Source organism: Mixophyes fleayi, chromosome 3 (assembly GCF_038048845.1).
Source record: "Mixophyes fleayi isolate aMixFle1 chromosome 3, aMixFle1.hap1, whole genome shotgun sequence".
Lineage (NCBI taxonomy): Eukaryota > Metazoa > Chordata > Amphibia > Anura > Limnodynastidae > Mixophyes > Mixophyes fleayi.
The window spans coordinates 119,470,162-119,488,222 of record NC_134404.1 but is presented as its reverse complement, the minus strand read 5'-3'; the positions used below and the strand labels follow the sequence as shown (position 1 = coordinate 119,488,222).

General features: G+C 38.3%; 2 protein-coding genes and 1 long non-coding RNA gene across 6 annotated transcripts in view; 1 reads left to right on the top strand and 2 right to left on the bottom strand.

Moving 5' to 3' along the window:
- LOC142143965 (uncharacterized) overlaps positions 1–18,061 on the top strand; it is a 251,791-nt gene that overhangs the window by 98,139 nt on the left and 135,591 nt on the right. The window lies entirely within an intron of this gene.
- LOC142143963 (uncharacterized) lies at positions 3,800–9,235 on the bottom strand. Its single transcript, XM_075202260.1, has 2 exons — positions 6,727–9,235; positions 3,800–6,560 (listed from the first exon to the last, which is right to left on the bottom strand). The coding sequence occupies exon 2, from the start codon at positions 6,544–6,546 to the stop codon at positions 4,651–4,653; it is 1,896 nt and encodes a 631-aa protein (XP_075058361.1). The 5' UTR covers positions 6,547–6,560; positions 6,727–9,235; the 3' UTR covers positions 3,800–4,650.
- The window catches only part of ATP13A3 (ATPase 13A3), a 106,271-nt gene continuing 99,687 nt past the window's right edge, over positions 11,478–18,061 (bottom strand). For all 4 annotated transcript variants that reach the window (XM_075202258.1, XM_075202255.1, XM_075202256.1 and 1 more), the window contains one exon: positions 11,478–17,963. In XM_075202258.1, the coding sequence (XP_075058359.1) occupies positions 17,766–17,963 (198 nt within the window). In that variant the 3' untranslated portion in view covers positions 11,478–17,765. The remainder of the gene's footprint in view (positions 17,964–18,061) is intronic.

The window sequence follows — 18,061 nt, the reverse complement described above, 5'->3', positions numbered from 1 at the left end:
CTTAAAATTTTAGTGTCACTATTCATACCACCTACTGGTCTGTTACTGGCTGTCTGCTGTGTGTCTTAATTGGATTTTCAGATTGACAGAAATGAAAGCCTTACTGATCTTCCTGGCTGGCGTGGGGTTGTGCAGTAAATGTAAAAGAATCTAAAACAGAATGTGAATCCATCTGCCCAAAGCCGTTTACTATTTTTTTAAAGATTTAATAAACTCATTCAACTTCTCTATCTCTATTAGACAAAGCAGCTTGGTGTATCCCATATTATATATGGTACCAGTTGCATGGCAATAAGCCTGTGCTCTGTATATCCCATATTATATATGGTACCAGTTGCGTGGCAATAAGCCTGTGCTCTGTATATCCCATATTATATATGGTACCAGCTGCGTGGCAATATAAATGTCCATTTATGTATACAAAACAAAAAAAAAAAAAGACAGTTGTCAGCGCTTATCCTTAACACTGCATATCTGTGTGTATCTAGCAAAATAAAAACATGGAGGTATTCCTTAATATTTTGATCAAAACATTAAAGCCTGCATCCCATCGTCAGGCTTATTGCCATGCAGCTGGTACCATATATATTATGGGCTATGCCAAGCACAGGCTTATTTTTTTCTCTGGTTTTGTCTCAAAATATTGCCTTATTGTCATAGCAGCTGTCCATTAAGCCTACTTAAGGCACATTTGGGTGTGGCTCACAAGCCAGCCCCTACTAGATGTAAACCCCTAATACTGGGAGGTGAGTGCATCTGAGTTTAACAGCATTTTAATGGTGTTTAAAGCATATAGAGTCAGAGTAGGACCTGCATATGAGGCACCCTTGATGCTAGAATGCAGGCTCAAATGTTTTGAACAAAATATGAACCAATACTTCATGTTTTAATTTTACTTTGCATTTGGTTAGATACACAGATATGCAGTGTTAAGGATAAGCGCTGACAACTGTCTTTTTGTTTCTCTATCTCTGATCTTATTTAAGTCATGCATGCCAAGTATACTTTTCTTCGTCATACAATGAATGTATTTGTTTTGCATTCCATGTGACAGCTGCTGCAGTACACCTCAATTTTGTGTAGTACTCATCCTATTTTGTTTTTTGTTTTTAAATCACCCTGTTATTCTTTATTGCTGTAATGCATGACATTAATGGCCCATCAATATGTCCCAATATTTAAGTATGGAATTGGCCTATATGTAGTACTTCAAAGCTATTATTTTATTAACTTTTAATTTACATAGCATCTACATATTATGCAGCACTGTAGATATTTTATCACATCAGTCCCTGACCCAATGGCGATTACAGTCTATATTCCCTATCTCTCACACATCATTTTCATCAGAAGCCAATTAACTTACCAGTATGTTTTTGGAGTGTGAGAGTAAACTGGAGCACTCGATGGAAACACACAAACAGGGGGATTACATATAACCTCCACACAGATATTGCCCTGCTTGGAATCGAGCTACGACCCCAGCGGTGTGAGGCGGCAACACTGACCACTGTGCCACAATGCCACCTATTCGTACTTAATCCATGTGTTATTTTAATAAAAGTTAAAAAAATTCGAGCAAATATTCTTGAGGGAAAAACATTCCCCCCATTATGTTAATGAGCTAGCTGTATTTCTAGATCCTTTTAAGATTTTACCAATCCTTTAATCTGGTGACATTGAGGTTTTTTTTGAGCTGGACTATGACAAATGCATTGTAAGAAAGCCAGCTGTTACAGTTCTTGTGTCCTCAGGAAAAGGTTGTGTAATATAAGATCTAATCTCCGTTCTCATTATCTTTAGTCATTTGCTTAAATACTGTACAGGACATCTTCTTTTCACATCATAAACTGCCATGTTAATTACAGCCAACATGTGACCTGACCAAGGCAGAGGGGGTCAAGTATGTACCTCCTATAAAACTTGTCATGAGTGTTATAGGAGTTATCCCTAGCCAAAAGTCTCCCTAGACCTGTGTTGGCTAACCTGCGACACTCCAGGTGTTGTGAAACTACAAGTCCCAGCATGCTTTGCTCATATATAGCAGCTTATTGCTGGAAGGGTATGCTGGGACTTGTAGTTTCACAAACACCTGGAGTGTCACAGGTTAACCCACACTGCCCTAGACAGACATAGTCAACATGTGAATACTCCCTATGGGGGGAATTGAATTCCCCCCGAACTACCACTGCGTTATAAATATTACCATTATTACGGTAATATTAACCTGGCTTTCTGCTCGCAGCTCAGGGAGCTGCAAGCAAAAAGCCGGCGTTAGAACTACTGTAATATCGGTAATTACGTGCACTATTACCGTAATAAATGGTAATAGTTCTAGCGTGGCGGCACTTCGGGGGGAATTGAATTCCCCCTATGGGACTCAGTAGTATGTGTAATTTTTGGGCAGGAAATGGAAGTGGTGCCAAATATCCTGACGATTATCAATCTTCATCCAATTATTAATGGATCCTTATGCTTACTCTCCGACTGCATCCCTTAAAGCATTTAGAGCCATGCTATATATTTTAACTCAACAACACTTAAACTGCATCCAATGATAAACGACTCATGTTCTTTTTAATTGCAGTTGCTCGCTTTGTATGTTTATAGTCCATATACACACTGGATGTCAGGATTCAGTAACGATAGAATTTAGCATTTAATATTTGCATTTTCCTTATATTATAAACCTTTGTATATTCTGGGATCCTCTCACATAAGAGTTTTAAAGCTTCACTTATGCAGTTTGCAGTTCTGCATAGACAATAATAGAGAAGGAAAAGCAGATATTAAAATTAGCAGTAAAAAGCTTGATAAGTTTTATTATGCCTGTGAGACCACCAATACAATATACTATAACAATGTTCTACAATACCCAATACCAAGAGGATTTCCATGACCATATAATGCTTATGGCTCTTCGTGATGACTTATAATGTGCCTATAGTGTAAACGCCATAGGTTACACTATTGTTATAAAACTAAAATTTGATTTAAAAAATATAAAATAAGTTAAATATAATTCTTAGGGGCAGATTCAATTGGGCATATCCCTGCCAAAAATAACGCGACCGGTGCACCATTGCTGTTACTACTGTAATAGTGTGCATTATTACCGTTAGTATGGTAATGTTTAACGCTGATTTCTGCTAGCTGCTCTGGGAGCAGTGAGAAGAAATCAGGGTTAAAATTACCGTCTTAACGGTAATGGTGCGCCAGCCCTGTTACTTTTGGCAGTAACGCGGCCAACTTAATTCCCCCCTTATATAGAGTCAATGTGAATAAAGTTGTGCAAAAATGAGTAACTGATGTGAGGTGGAGAAAGAATTGTTGAAAATGTAACATGTACTTGGTTAGCCATAGCTGGTCTAAGCACATGCTAGTGTTTGCAATGCGGAATGCAGTGGGGAAGATTTGGAGGTAGTTTCATAGGGTGGGTGCACAGCTCTTGATTAAGCTGCTGACTGAATTGGCCATGGAGGGTGTGCAATCAGGAGCAGCATTTACTATATACATACTGAGCAAGAGTTTACATTTCCCACCTTGTTGTCGCCGACAACTCTCTGGCGTTCAGCAATCCAGTAACAGTATGAGGTATAAGGAGGCTGGAGGGATTTTTGTTAAAAGGGCTATATGCAAAAGTTGTCACTAAATAGCAGTGTTTAACCACAGATGTACAACCCCTTTAAGTAATCTGAAGAAAGCCTGCAGGCTTATAAAGTGTACCTGCCAAACAATGTATTTATTTACAGGTAAACATGCATTATATTTACATGTAATTAAGAGAAAAGAGCTCACCTTAAACTTCCCACAACTTGCATTACAGCTCTATGTTTGTACCTGATTAAACTATAAATATTTAAATAATAACAAACTTAAAAGGGCAAGTTGAATCATTAATGAATCATAGGTTCAGGATACAAAAGTGATCAGTACATCAGCTGCATTAAGTCTTATGTAAGGGGGGACGGATATAAAAACACAGAATCCGGGAGTTTGGAAATCAGCTGGATTCACTGCTTCACTGGATACACTGCTGCCAACCCTCAGTTAATTTATGGACATTCAGTTACAAAGAAAAAAAGTGTCTCATTATATTGATCAGTACAAAACAGAACTACAGAAAACATTTATATTTTTAATTTCCTGGTTTCAATTTCTGATCCTCTTTGTCCTCTAATTGCAGTTGATTTCAATATATACATTTTAAAATACATAAAAGGTGGCAGTAGAATTTGGTGGTCAACTATAATCTGTGTATAAACTGTCCAAATGAAAAAAAAAAAAAAAAAAAAATTGTCAGCCAATACTATTAGATAAATTCTAGAAAAAAAGCATTTCTGTGCTTTTACAGATTATTCATGATCTACAAAGCAATTAATCAAATGGAATATATGTATTACAGATAAATAGACAATATTATTCAATAGACAACCTGCACCTACAAAACACTGAATAAGTTAGTTAGTGGGGACAAATTTGAATGATTGAAAATGTACAAGGCATAAAGGCAGAATGTAATGCTATAAAGCATGACCATATTTCAGCAATTATATTGCATAATTTTGCATTCAAATCTAAAACTAAAGCCCCTTCTACTTCTACATAAAGAAACGTACACAGAGCTAGGACTTTCTAGACTATCTAGTTTTACTTGTTTTGGACCCGGGAGGTAGAACTTAATGGTATTAAAATACGCAGTAAAACTACAGGTTCGGTAAAACTATTAAAGTAATTATAGAGTTTCCTCATTTTCAGCAAACAAAAGCATATCAGTAATACAAGGAACATTTGCATTGTCGTGTTGAGCACAAGGACATAATAAATTATTTTTCCACATGGAAGACTAAACCTGATTATCTTTTCTGCATGATGGATTTCATACTCAGATAATACTGCTTTAGTGGTTGTTCCCATGTGGTTGAGTAAAGCTGGACTTGTTGTGTCATTGTAATACCGGTCAGTGGTAGGATCAGAATGAGAGGAATTTGTTGCACTAACGAACGGTTTTCCAATAGTAGAAGTCAAATTCTCACCACTGGGACTCGTGCTCTGTGAAACACTGGTGACACCATCCCATGAGCTGGACGCTGTTATTACCATGTAGGAACTCTTGTCGTACTCTTTAGTTGTTGTGTAGGGACAGATCAGTGCATCAACTTGCAATACAGGTATTCCTTTCAGTGTCAAAGGACTCATGCACAGAAGTGACATGCAGTTGTGTACCTTATCCATATTATGTTCAAGCCACACTCTGAATTCCTGAAGCATGCAATCACAGGCCCAAGGGTTGCTATCCAGACGGACCATATCAAGATTTGCCAACGCTTTGAACAAGTTTCCCGGCAGGGTGTGTAAGTTACTGTTATTTAGATATACCGTTTGAAGATTTCTAAGAGGATGAAACAGATTCTCTGGAAGATAATCAAAGTTATTATTATACAGAGAAAGATTTTGAAGCTGTTTAAGTTCCCGAAAAAGATCCTCACCAAGAGAGCTAAAGTTATTAGTATGCAAAGTGAGTTCCACAAGGTTGCTCAGACCACTAAATGCATCCGGTGGGAGACTATGAAGCTTTGCATTCCTAGTAAGGACAAGTAACTCCAGATTAGTTAAATTACTGAAGACAAAATTAGGTATTGTTGAAAGATCTGTATGATAAATCCACAGTGACTTGAGGTAGTCCATTTTACCAAATAGTACAGTGGGAAGCTCCCTTAATGGGTTTTCATAAAGAGACAATGTAGATAACCTTGGCAAGTGAAGACATAATCCATCAGGCAATGTTGTTAGAAGATTTTTATGTAGTAACAATTTTGCCAACTTCGGGAGGTGGTAAAATGCATCTTTGTCAATGATTATGATTATATTTGTATGCAGATGAAGTTCAACCAGTTCAGTGAGATTATTGAACATCCAAGGTGTTATCTCTAGTAGGTGGTTATCATAGAGCAATAGGTTTGTTAAATTTAACAATGAGCTAAAAATATATTTAGGCAAATCACTCAGCTTATTTCTAGATAAATTTAATAGTTTGAGCTTTACCAACGGATCTAGTAATCCAGCAGGTAATTCTGTAAGTCTATTTCTGTTTAAGCCAAGTTCTCTTAGATTCCTCAAGTTGTCAAACATAAATGGATCAAGGTACAACAATGCATTTCTATCTAGAAACAACTGTTCAAGATTACTTAAGGGATGAAATACTCCAGGAGGTAGATAGTTTAAGTTGTTGTTTGTTAGCTTGAGAGATTTCAGTTCAGGGAAGTTTTGAAAAGCTCCAGGTGTAATTGTGGAGAATTTGTTGGCTTCCAATGACAGACGTAAAGTAACTGTCATTTGCTGAAAGCTCCACTCTGTCAGTTCTGCAGCTTGAGTGTTGCTGATAAGGATAAATGTAAAATTATTAGGTATGGATAATGTGGCAATGTCTATAATTGACTTATCTGTGCAAGAAATTGAATCTTTCCTTGAGCAATGGCATCTAACGGGACATAACGAACCAACATCCACAAAGCCTTGAGCGATCAGCAGTAAGAATACAATCATGATTACCACGTATCCTAAAAAAGCAGAATGAACAGAGCTCACAAGTGTGTATCAGTTATGAACAAATAAAATATTCAGACATTATTTAAACAATAACAAATTCCAAAAACAGTGTTTATGGATTTATAAATAATGGTTACATTTAAATCATAAATGAATGAAATATCATTGGAAGTCTACCTGTGCAGTCAATGTACCACTCCAAGTCTGAATGTCTATTAAGGAAGAAATGGAAAGACGGAATTTAAACAAATATGTAACAAAGTGCATCCTGCTGATAACAGTAAAGATGTCAGTCTATGAAGTGTCCGAAAATAGAAGCCTATTCTCCTACAGTGGTATGTGGTATATCCAACCATAGATAAGTGACTCTATTCTCTTCCTCATCTTAACTGGAAACTAAGCAAACCAACAGTGACTACTTTTATATTACTTGCAAAGATAAAAGAAAATGTTTATAAGGTTACTGCAAAGGACTTGTATGGAAGGAAAGGAGTTTGAAATTTAGAAGGAAAACCAACATAAATTTAAGGACAAACTATATAAAAACACAATCAGCAGTCAATACACAATATCCCCACAAAAATGTGGAAAATGCTGCTGTAAAGTGCAGGTATTAGTGAACAGTCAGTTCTTGAAGTTGATGTGTACCAAGCAAAAAAAAAAAATGAGCAAGTAAACGGTCTGAGCGACTTTGACAAGAGCCAAAATGTGGTGGGTAGAGGACTGGGTCAATGCATCTTCAAAATGGCAGGTCTTGTGGGGTGTTCCTGGTATGCAGTGGTTAATACCTACAACAGGGTCCAATGGATGACAACCGGTGAACCAGGGATAGGGTCATAGGCACCCAAGGCTCATTGATATGCATGGGGAGCGAAGACTAGCCCGTCTAGTCCAATCCCACAGAAGAGCTACTGTAGCACAAATTGCTGACAAAAGTAAATGCTGGCTATGATAGAAAGGTGTCAGAACACACAGTGCATTACAGCTTGCTGTGCATGGGGCTGTGTAGTCACAGACCGGTCAGTGTCCATGCCGCCCTCTGTCCACTGCTGAAAGTGCCTACAATGGGCAAGTGAGCACCAGAACTGGACCATGGAGCAATGGAAGAAGGTGGCCAGGTCTGATGAATCATGTTTTCTTTTAAATCCTGGTGCCATCTCTTCCTCAGGTAAACGACACACACGCACCTGGCCGTCCATATTATGTAAAAGAAACCGTGATACATCAGACCAGGCCACCATCTTCCATACTTTAATGTTTTTACTTAATACATTCACTTAATTTCTGAGATTTTGCACTGCTATAATTTAGGGACAGCAGAGGTGAATGTCCATTGTAGAATGTATGTCAGGTGCTACAAGCTCACTGCAGGTACTGTGATATTGAAGCAGTTATGTAGACAAACTGAATACAAGGGTAAACGTTAAGTTGAGGATTCAATACACAAAAGGTACCAGATTAAACACCTTTGCACTTTGCATTAAAAATAAAAGACCAAATAAATAAAAAAAATACTAAAAATTTAATTTAAATTGGGTGGCATGCGGATGGCAGTTGGGTTAAAAGCTGAGCCAGTGTACAGCTTACTCCAAGCTCCCAGTTTTCCTTATTCTCACAAATATAAAGCTTTGGCTATTTCTAAATACCGTTGGCAAATGTCACAGCAGTGCCGAGGATCAACTTCATGCCAAAAAACAAGGCTGTTTTAGGATCTACAGAACTACCATCTCTGTCCAGCTGTGGATCCATCAGAACTCAACTGTCATTGCTGTTTCAACATCTGTTCAGCTACTGACTGAGGTCAGTTGTGATCGCTGTTACCATCTCTGTTTGGCTGCTGGACCCTCTGCACCAAACTGTATGCATCCTCCTGCACCTCGTCATGTCAGAGCAGCAGAAACTACCTACTCCATTAACCCCAGTCAGGGGGCGGTAAAGCATCCTTCACCTTCCTTTGCCCCGCACAATTTGGACCAATTGTTCCTTTCTACTCTCTCATTACCTACCATAGCCAATACACATTCATTTACATCTCTCCATCAAGCACCTACTCAATTTAGTCTCTCCTATTTACTGTCACCATACTTCTCTCCAAGCTCCTTTTCTTTCTCCATAATTCTATTCCTCCCTCCCCAATAATGATTTCCCCTTCACTAGTTCCCTCCTCGCTAGTCTGTACACATGAACTGTTTTGTCTGCTGCACCTCACACCCACAAATCCTCCTCACATTCTCTTTCTCATCCTGCTCTTTCTCATGGCTGCTGGCGATATCTCGCCTAACCCTGGGCCCTATACAATCACCATCTGCTCATGCTCCTCGCTCCACCCCAAACCTTTCCATCCATCATGTACTTCCAATCTCGCCAACCTTACACACATCTCCACTACATACTCTTCCCTTCTCCTGTGCACCATGGAATGCCAGATCTGTTTGTAACAAACTTACATCCATCCATGATCTATTCATTTCTAAATCTCTCAACCTCCTTGCCATTAGAGAAACTTGGCTCACCTCCTCTGACACTACATCGTCTGCAGCTCTCCCCTATAGGGGACTCTCCCTCAGCCACACTCCCAGACCTGAAAATAGACAAGTGGAGTTCTACTCTCTCCAAGCTGACCTTCCAAGTCATATCCACTAAACCCCCCCTCTCATTCTCTTCCTTTGAAGTCCACACTGTCTATTTTATCCTCTCCACCTTCGTGTTGCTGTCATTTATTCCCCCCTCCCCCCCCCCCCAGTCCAGTTTTCTAAATCCTTGACAACTTTGCAGCCTGGCTCACTTGTTTCCTAACCTTTGACCTGCCTACACTCATACTAGGCGATTTCAACATTCCTATTGAGAATACCATTGTCTCTTCCGCCACTAAGCATCTTTCACTTACTTTCTCCTTTGGTCTCTCCCAACGGACCTCATCTCCCACCCACTGTGATGGGCACTCCCTTGACATTGTCTTCTCCCGCTACTGCTGCATCTCTAGTTTCTCCAATTTAGCCTTCCCACTCTCCGACCATAACCTCCTTTCCTTCAGCCTCACCTTACCTCATGCTCTTCCCCCTGCACACAAATACACAACAAAACCTAAATACTCTCAACCTAATCCACTTCTCATTTTCATTAAAACAACTATTTTCTCCAATGACTGCATTGTCCTGTCCTAATCAGGCTGCCTCTTTCTATAACAAAACACTCACTTCAGCCCTAGACAATGCAGCTCCAGCTATTACATATAGTCTCCAACGATCCAAACCCCAGCCATGGCACAACAAACTGAACCGCTACCTGCAAAAGTGCTCCTGCACTGCAGAGCGCCACTGAAGGAAATATTGTTCATATCCCGATTTCCTCCACTACAAATTCATCCCTTCATCATACAGCACTGCCCTTTCAATTGCCAAACAAACAGTGTTCAAATCTCTAATACCCAGTCTTCTAACCCACGTCGCCGCTTTACCACCATCAACTTTCTTCTCTACCCACCTGCACCTCCTCCATCAGTGCCCATGATTTTGACACCTATTTCAAAGACAAAATTGACACCATTCAACAAATATTTCCTCATGCCAAATTCCACTCACTCCACCCACCTTTACCTACACTCTCCAACCCATCCTCATTCTTTCCAGTAACTGAAGATGAAGTCTCTGCACTCAACTTATCATTTCACCCTACAAACCTGTCCTATCGACCCTATTCCCTCCCAACTACTCCACCCCCTCTCCTCCACTGCATGCCCACCTCTTCAACCCATCTCTCTCCATTAGCACATTTCCATCCTCCTTTAAACATGCGCTCATCTGATCTATTCTAAAGAAACCATCTCTCAATTCAGCCTCTCTCTCCAACTACCACCCTATTTCTCTCCTCTCCTTTGCCTCCAAACTTGAGCGATTAGTCTACAACCGCCTGTCTCACTTTCTCCCCTCTCATTCCATTCTCGACTCTCTGCAATCAGGATTCCGCCCCAAACAATCCACTGAAACTGTTCTCACAAAAGTGACCAATGATCTTCTTACCACAAGATCTAATGGACCTCTCTGCTGCTTTTGACACCGTTGATCAACCTCTTCTCCTACACACCCTTCACGCCATTGGCCTTCGTGACAGTTCTTTCCTGGTTCACTTCCTACCTATCAAACCGCTCCTTTAGTGTTTCTACCTCTAGCACATCCTCCCCTCCACTCCCACTATCTCTTGGGGTCCCACAAGGCTCTGTTCTTGACCCTTTACTTTTTCATTGTATACCTCTTCTCTTTGGGCATTAATTTGCCCTTTCGGCCTCCAATACCACCTCTACGCTGATGACACCCAAATCTATATCTCTTCCCTTGACCTCTCTCCTTCTGTACTATGTTTCTGCTATCTCCACATGGATGTCCCAACGCTATCTAAAGCTCAACATGTTCAAAACAGAGCTTATCTTCCCTCCTGCCAAAGTCACCATCTGCCCTCAAATCTCCCTCACTGTCAATAGCACAATTTTCTCAGTCTCCTAAGCATGCTGCCTTGGTATCACACTTGACTCCCCCCTCGGCTTTATTCCTCACATCCAGACTATCTCCCAATCATCAGACAAAGATGATTACAATCAGGTAGTAGCACCATGTGCCCTTACTGGATAAAAACAAACATTCTAAGGATGGAGCATGAGCTCATTAAAAGAAGAAGCCATGACATGACCATTATCCAATAAGAGCACAGGCAGATGATAAGAACACAGTGCTCGACCACCTGGTAAATTAATACTATAAAATGTCAAAAAAATAAATCCTTGTAGATCACTGCATATATAAAAGAGAACCAGCAATCGTGTAACAAGTATTCTACTTACTTACTGCTCAAACTTGTGTATAAATATAAATTAATGTAGAAAAAAAAAAAAAAAAGAAATCTAAGTGGAAAAGAAAGAACAGAAAACACAGATATCATTGAAGTTTGTGTTTTTATTTAAAAAGCCTTTAATCACAAAATGATTTTACATGACTATGTACATTGTCTATTTACATTTCTGAAATAATGTATCTTCTTTTACAGTAGGGTACCTTAAACAGCAGCAGTTTGTTCATTATGATATGCAGTATCCATTTCTTTTCTCCCCCCCCCCCCCCCCCCAGGATAACATAAGAAGTTGGGATGCAAGGCATAGTGTGACATAATAAAGATGTCTTCACATCCAGTTTAGGATGGAAGTATACAGCTCATTGGAACTGGAATGTTCAACTAGGATACCGGCAAAGTGCTAACTCCCTGTGGTGCCATATATCTCTGCAGGTCTTATTCATTTTGAGGTCAAAAAACTAAAATTATAGAAAGAAAGGCCATAGCAACAGTGCTTATAATAACGAAGTTTGATTTCACCACACTTAAATGTGGTGTATTAAAAATAGTTATAGTACAATTACAAGCCTGTTTATGTAAAAGAGTCATTAATAATACTTACAGATACATGTTAAGACATTGAAGAGCTTATCAAAACCAATAGTATTACAAAAAGTTCTGATTGTGAGGGGCATAATTTCCCTACACACAGCTGACTTCCTGCTAGTAATCTTATAGAAGGGTACACAGCATGCAGCCTGTTTTAGGCAAACATGACAAACTAGAAACAATAGCTTGCAATCAGTAGCTTAGCAAATGTAAAGGACATATTAAGTATCTCAAGTTTTGTCAATTTAAAAGGGAACTTTTACACACACATTTACCTATGTTTATATATTATTAGTAGCTCTTTTATACAAGGCAATGTTTTTTAATTGTACTGGCCCTTTAAATCTAGGAGTCTGTTACAAGTAGTTTACTTGCTTTTTAGAGAATGCTTTGTATTTCATTTTAGACTATAAATCTGAAAAAGGGTAACAGTGGTATCAAACAGACTAAAATAGTTGCAAACACATGCCTTATTTGAAAACAGAATCCCCAAAACATGAAAAAACTGTTGCTTATATTTAAATATTATATACATTTTTGTCTAACTGAACACCACTGTTCAAATCTGAGGAACAGGAAACTTTACTGTTACTTGTAGCAGTTGCCGATCAGCTTTAGAGATGGCAGTTATCAATTGAAGCTTTAATTTTGTTACAATTTTATTCTACTGTCTGTCATCATTTTTTTCTACTAAAAGAAAAATAAACTTCTATAAGCAGTTCTATGTCTGGGATCAGACAGCCAAATTAAGCATTACTTCAACTCTTTCATTGAGTGCCACTGGAATCAGAAGGGATGGAAATTGGAAGCCTTAGAAGGTTATCACTTTGGTCTATGCTTTCTTGGCAATGCATCCTAAATAAACCATGTTACACTATGTGCAAAGCATCGTCAACATGGCTAAATGGCATCTGTGCTCCACGGTGCAACAGAATGTAGCTAAAAGGATATGCTACTACCATGAACATAGAAAGGATACTGCATGACTTTGTCCAAAACATGTACATAAACATTATTATACAAGAAAATTTTTATAGATCAGCACAGATGAGGAAACAAATAAATAAAATAAATTATTGCAACAATTAAAAAAAAAAAAATACATCTGTGATATTTAAAAATGCAAGTTCAACCCCTCCAGGACGGACTGGTCAAGCAGTTAAAACTATATTGAATATGAAAAGTAAAAGCCTTCTGGTAGGTGACTTAGGTCACTTAATTTAAGCATTAATTGCAGCATTGTTTTCTTTAAATAAAAGTGAGATACAAATGAGCTAAATCTACCAATATTTTTTGGATGAAGGACAAGACAATGGCAGAATCTGCAGCCGTGCAATAGATGTGCCACATTTTAATCTCTTAGAGGTATGTTAATTCCTTTTTCAAAGGAAATCCTTTTGACAGGTTGCAAATTCAATGTTCAACATCAATGTATTTATTTTATTTAAAGGATTTAAAAAATATTTTCCCCAAACAACCCAAAATGTATGTTAGCACAATGCTGGCACTGGGGACAAATCTCAACATTGGGAACCTGCCTTTGTTCCTTATGTATGTCAGCGACAAATGAGTAGATTTGTATTGCAGAATGTAGTTATAGGAACAACATTTACAGTATCTGGCATACATGGATCATATATTCCATTATTGGCTGAAAATGCAGGCAATGATGCGGTAACCCTCCAACCACTAAGGGGGATCGTAGCAGTGTGTGCTCCCCCTGTGGCAGAAGAAGAGTGATTACAGAGCATTTGCAGCATAGAAGTGTCAACTAATAGACACATCAAATCAGTTCCGTTGGGCTCTTTAGCAATCTCTACAGTAAAAGAAAAAAAAAAAACCCTGAGGGATTGCTTAGATTTTTTTTTTTTAGATAATACAAGAAAAAATATTTTTAAATTTGTATATATTAAACATTTTTGTTGCAAAAGCTAGATTTCTTTTTATACATTTGTGCGCTTATTTCTAACCAGCAAGATATACATACATAGCTCAACAACACACAGAAAAACAGGGGGGCGGGGGTACTGTTTAGCTGGTTAGCTACTGTACTGATCATCTCAGGGATCGCAACTTGCAAGAGGATAATGGTTTTTTCAGACAAGTTCACTGGTCTTTCAGCTGTGTGTGCTCGTTTGCTGTTGGAGAAGTCTGCAACAACATAATATGGCTACAGGCCACTATTTAAAGCCCTTATAAATAAAGAAAATGAGCTGCCCTTTTATTTTTTTTTAGCAAAAGATAAAATAAAAATAAAAATCTTTAAGTGAAATCCTTTGTGGTAAGTTGTCCAACAAAAACCAGCCACTATCAACCAGAATGGAAACCTCCAGGCACATAAGGGTTGAGTACAGAGCATAAAACCAATGTAGAAGTAGTAGTTTTCAGTGAGGTATTCCTCAGCAATATACCAATCCTGTAAGTCACAGTCAGACAATCTGTTTTATGACATCACTTGCTCTAAAGCAGAATGACAACCTGATCCTCCAGTCATTGTAGAACTAAATACGATCCTTTAGGAGACAGGCAAAGCATCATAGGACATTGAGTTACAATGTCCAACAGGAAGGCGAGTTTTATAACTGAGAATTAGTACATCCAATATAGGGGAAAAAGGGGTATAAGTGAGAAACTAGGAAGATTAATAATGAGTAATATTTATTAGTGCAGATGTGACTTCACCTAATATACATCCCAAATCACTTGAATAACTTACTTTTTCTAGTGTGTATAACCACACAACCGTATATGGGTCTATAAATATACATATTTACAAGTAATAATATTTTCTCTACATACATAATAATTTGTATAATTGAAATATCGGTATTTGTCACACCCTGCCAGTGTCTAGAATGCGTCACACTATAAAATACTTCCTCTTTAAAGGGCTTCAATGGGGAAATTCATTTTTTGTGCTATGTAATGTTACGATACTGTACATATAGAGTAAACAATCTCTATTAGAAATGATATGAGGCTGTTGGGGTAATGATCTCATTAGCATCTTGCATGTAAATGTTTACGACCATGGGAAGGGGAGAAAAATAAGGTGTAGCGTTTGGCTGCTTAGAGTCCATGAAATGTGACATGTTTCATAGAGCAAGACGCTCTAAATCAGCTTGGACTTAATTAATAAATATGAACCACCAGCCCTATTGCCACAAGTTATAAGGCTTTATCATCTCCATAAAAAATGTATTTTGAGGTCTTTAATAAAAAAAACGTTAAAAAAGGTAATTGTGTGTTTCAACACAAGTTTAACGGTTACATTTGTTTTCATTCAATTCTCACAAACTGACAGTGGTAAGGGCTAATCTTTCTTACTAACCACCAGAGTTTTGCCAACTGCCCCTTCCCTTTCCTCAACGTACAATGTTATTAGTGTTAGCCAAAGTCACCAACCTGAGGCTCTCCAGCTCTTGTAGGATTACAAGTTCCAGTTTGTTCTGCCAGATTCTGGCTGATAGAGGATTATGGTATTTGTAGTTCCACAAAAGATACAGAGCCACATGCCACAGGCAGCAGGAGATGGAGCAGAGAAGAATGAATAAGTATCTCTAAATGAAGCAATTTCTGGACCAGTGGGTAGTCATTTCATGTGTTATTGATAAAACATAAGTTAATAGTAGAATAATACTGTAATCAATTAAATCATGTTGTCTACAACTGCTTAGGTTAAGAGTTCTGAATGCGAGTATCTAGCACCTGTTAAAACCAGTATGTTTCATTTTACTAACAATAGTATTTACCCAACCATAATCAAAAGAGTAGCATCTTCACAAAAGGTACAAACTCTCATTTCCCACAGAGGAACATGGTTTAAGGAGATATCTGCCAGAATAAGTAGTATAAATAAGATAGATGATTTATCGAGTTTGTAATAGCTGTGGACCTTATAAGTGAAGCTTCAATAACACTACTCTAGCAGCCATGGATTATGCCACCTTAACTCTTTAGTGCCTGGAGGGTGTGCATGGATCCTTTTAATGGAAAGTATCAGAACTTTACGCAGCAAAATTCACAGCTCTAAGGTCTGAAATGCATAGATCTAGCAAAACAAAAATATTATAAATTCAAGGAAACATTATACAAGTACATTTATACAAGAATCATCATTTTGCTTCAGAATAATTTACAAAAACTTCAAAGAATTCAGAAATGTTTTCAAGTGCAAGCACTGGATGGTGTTTGGGGCCGAAAAAACAGAGGCATTCATGTAAAAAAAAATATGATCAAATCACCAGAATGACCCTTTTGTCTCTATATGGGTTGACAAAAAAGTATTTCTCTAGCATTTTGTTACCTCCAAGGACGCCCAATTGTGCATTTCTGTGGATTACAATTAAATTAGATATTACTCTATTTGGATTACTTTTTTGAACAACACAAGCCGACTGAGAATGCTTCCAAGATAAGCAATCAGGAAAATCTGTTTTTTCATAAAATTTTAAGTTAATAATTAAAATGAGCATAAACACATCCAGCACTATAATGTGTAAAGATTATTTCATTAAAACTATGTTCGAAGAAAATTGTATAGAATATGAATAGACAAGAACCTAATATTGAGCTGGTAAAAGTTAGCACTTTTCCCTCAATGAAGATTAACATAGTACAGAGGTATCTGTTATATGGGAAACTGCAAAGAAAAAACGCCCCAAAAAACAAAAAATGGGACATTTCTTCTTCTGTTGCGTGATGATGCCAAAGACACACACAGGGCAACCAAGTGCCTAATTCTACAACCACTCTGGGGAGCATTACCAAACAGTATTAGTGGAGTGCCAGGGGCTGTGTGCTGAAAGTCAGGTGTAGTTGTTAAAAGTCATTTGGAATATTTTAGGTGTGGTGCTCCAAATTATGGAAAACCGATTAACCTACTCTCCAAGCTTTCGACAGTATAGAATCCATATATTTGTTCAACATGGACTATCAAGCAATTGATAGTCCATGTTTAACAAATGTAGTGTTCAACATGTCCATTGAAAGCTCCAATATTTGATCGTACAGTCCTACTCTCCAAACATTCCATGAAAACTAATGAAGTCCTGCCAGTGCAGACCAGAGGTATAATAGCCATAAGCGATTCTTTGGTAGAGATGTAAAGGTGATCTAATTCATGCAATCACAATATGAAAATACAGACGGTGGCAAGATTAAAAAGGCACAAATAAAAAGGAGAATGTAGACACACCCCTATTCCTCCAAATCAGTACACATTTGAGGATCACTGCAATAGAACAGAGTGAGAGATACAAAAGGAACGGGCCTGGAGGATGCTCAGTCAGTGTGGAAAACGCACAATGTGGTTGCCTCATTCGCTTACATTTGTTTCAGAGACTACAGTTCTTTTTATAATGTCAAAAAACGGTTTTGGGATCATAGGGAAAAAACAAAATCTGAATTAATTGGTGTGGCACAAAATAAGACACTATGGTCCCCAATACCAACAAAACGCAGAAATATTAAGTTTTAAAAATGAAAAAGCCCTTGTGTATGGGTGAAAACATCAAGTATCAGACTGGGCTGTAGAGTCCCTCCACCATCAAAACACTGAGTGCTGCAGAGATTTTAAAATTAATTTAATTTCTGAAGCCTTTGGAGATAAAAGGGAACCATCCAGACATTACAAGGTGAGTAGGCAATGCTGGTGGTCCATTCCTGAATGGAGACACTGTGAAAGCTCTACTAATGGGCTCTGCAGTGAACTGATCCACAATGCATTGCAGACCCCTCTTGCAGCGCACATGAGTTAACCATAAAAAAGCCAGTGAGAGTAACTGCTACGTAATTGTGACAATCTGGTAACTGCCGTTCTCCTGGTTAGGAACTTTAGCTTCAGTAGTTGTTCTTGGCTTGGGCGGCCAGTCTGGATCAACCAACAGCTCCTGTGCTAAGTGCATGTATTTGGCTTTAGGCATCTTCTTTTTACAACAGCACAAAAAGGACAAGAATCTCCCTCCCCAGAGATCAACTGCTTCCTATGAAAAAGAAACACGGCTTCAGTAGAGTGCTGGTTGAAATGATCTACTAATTTCTAATCTGAGATATGCTATGAGTCACATGATAATGATGAAGG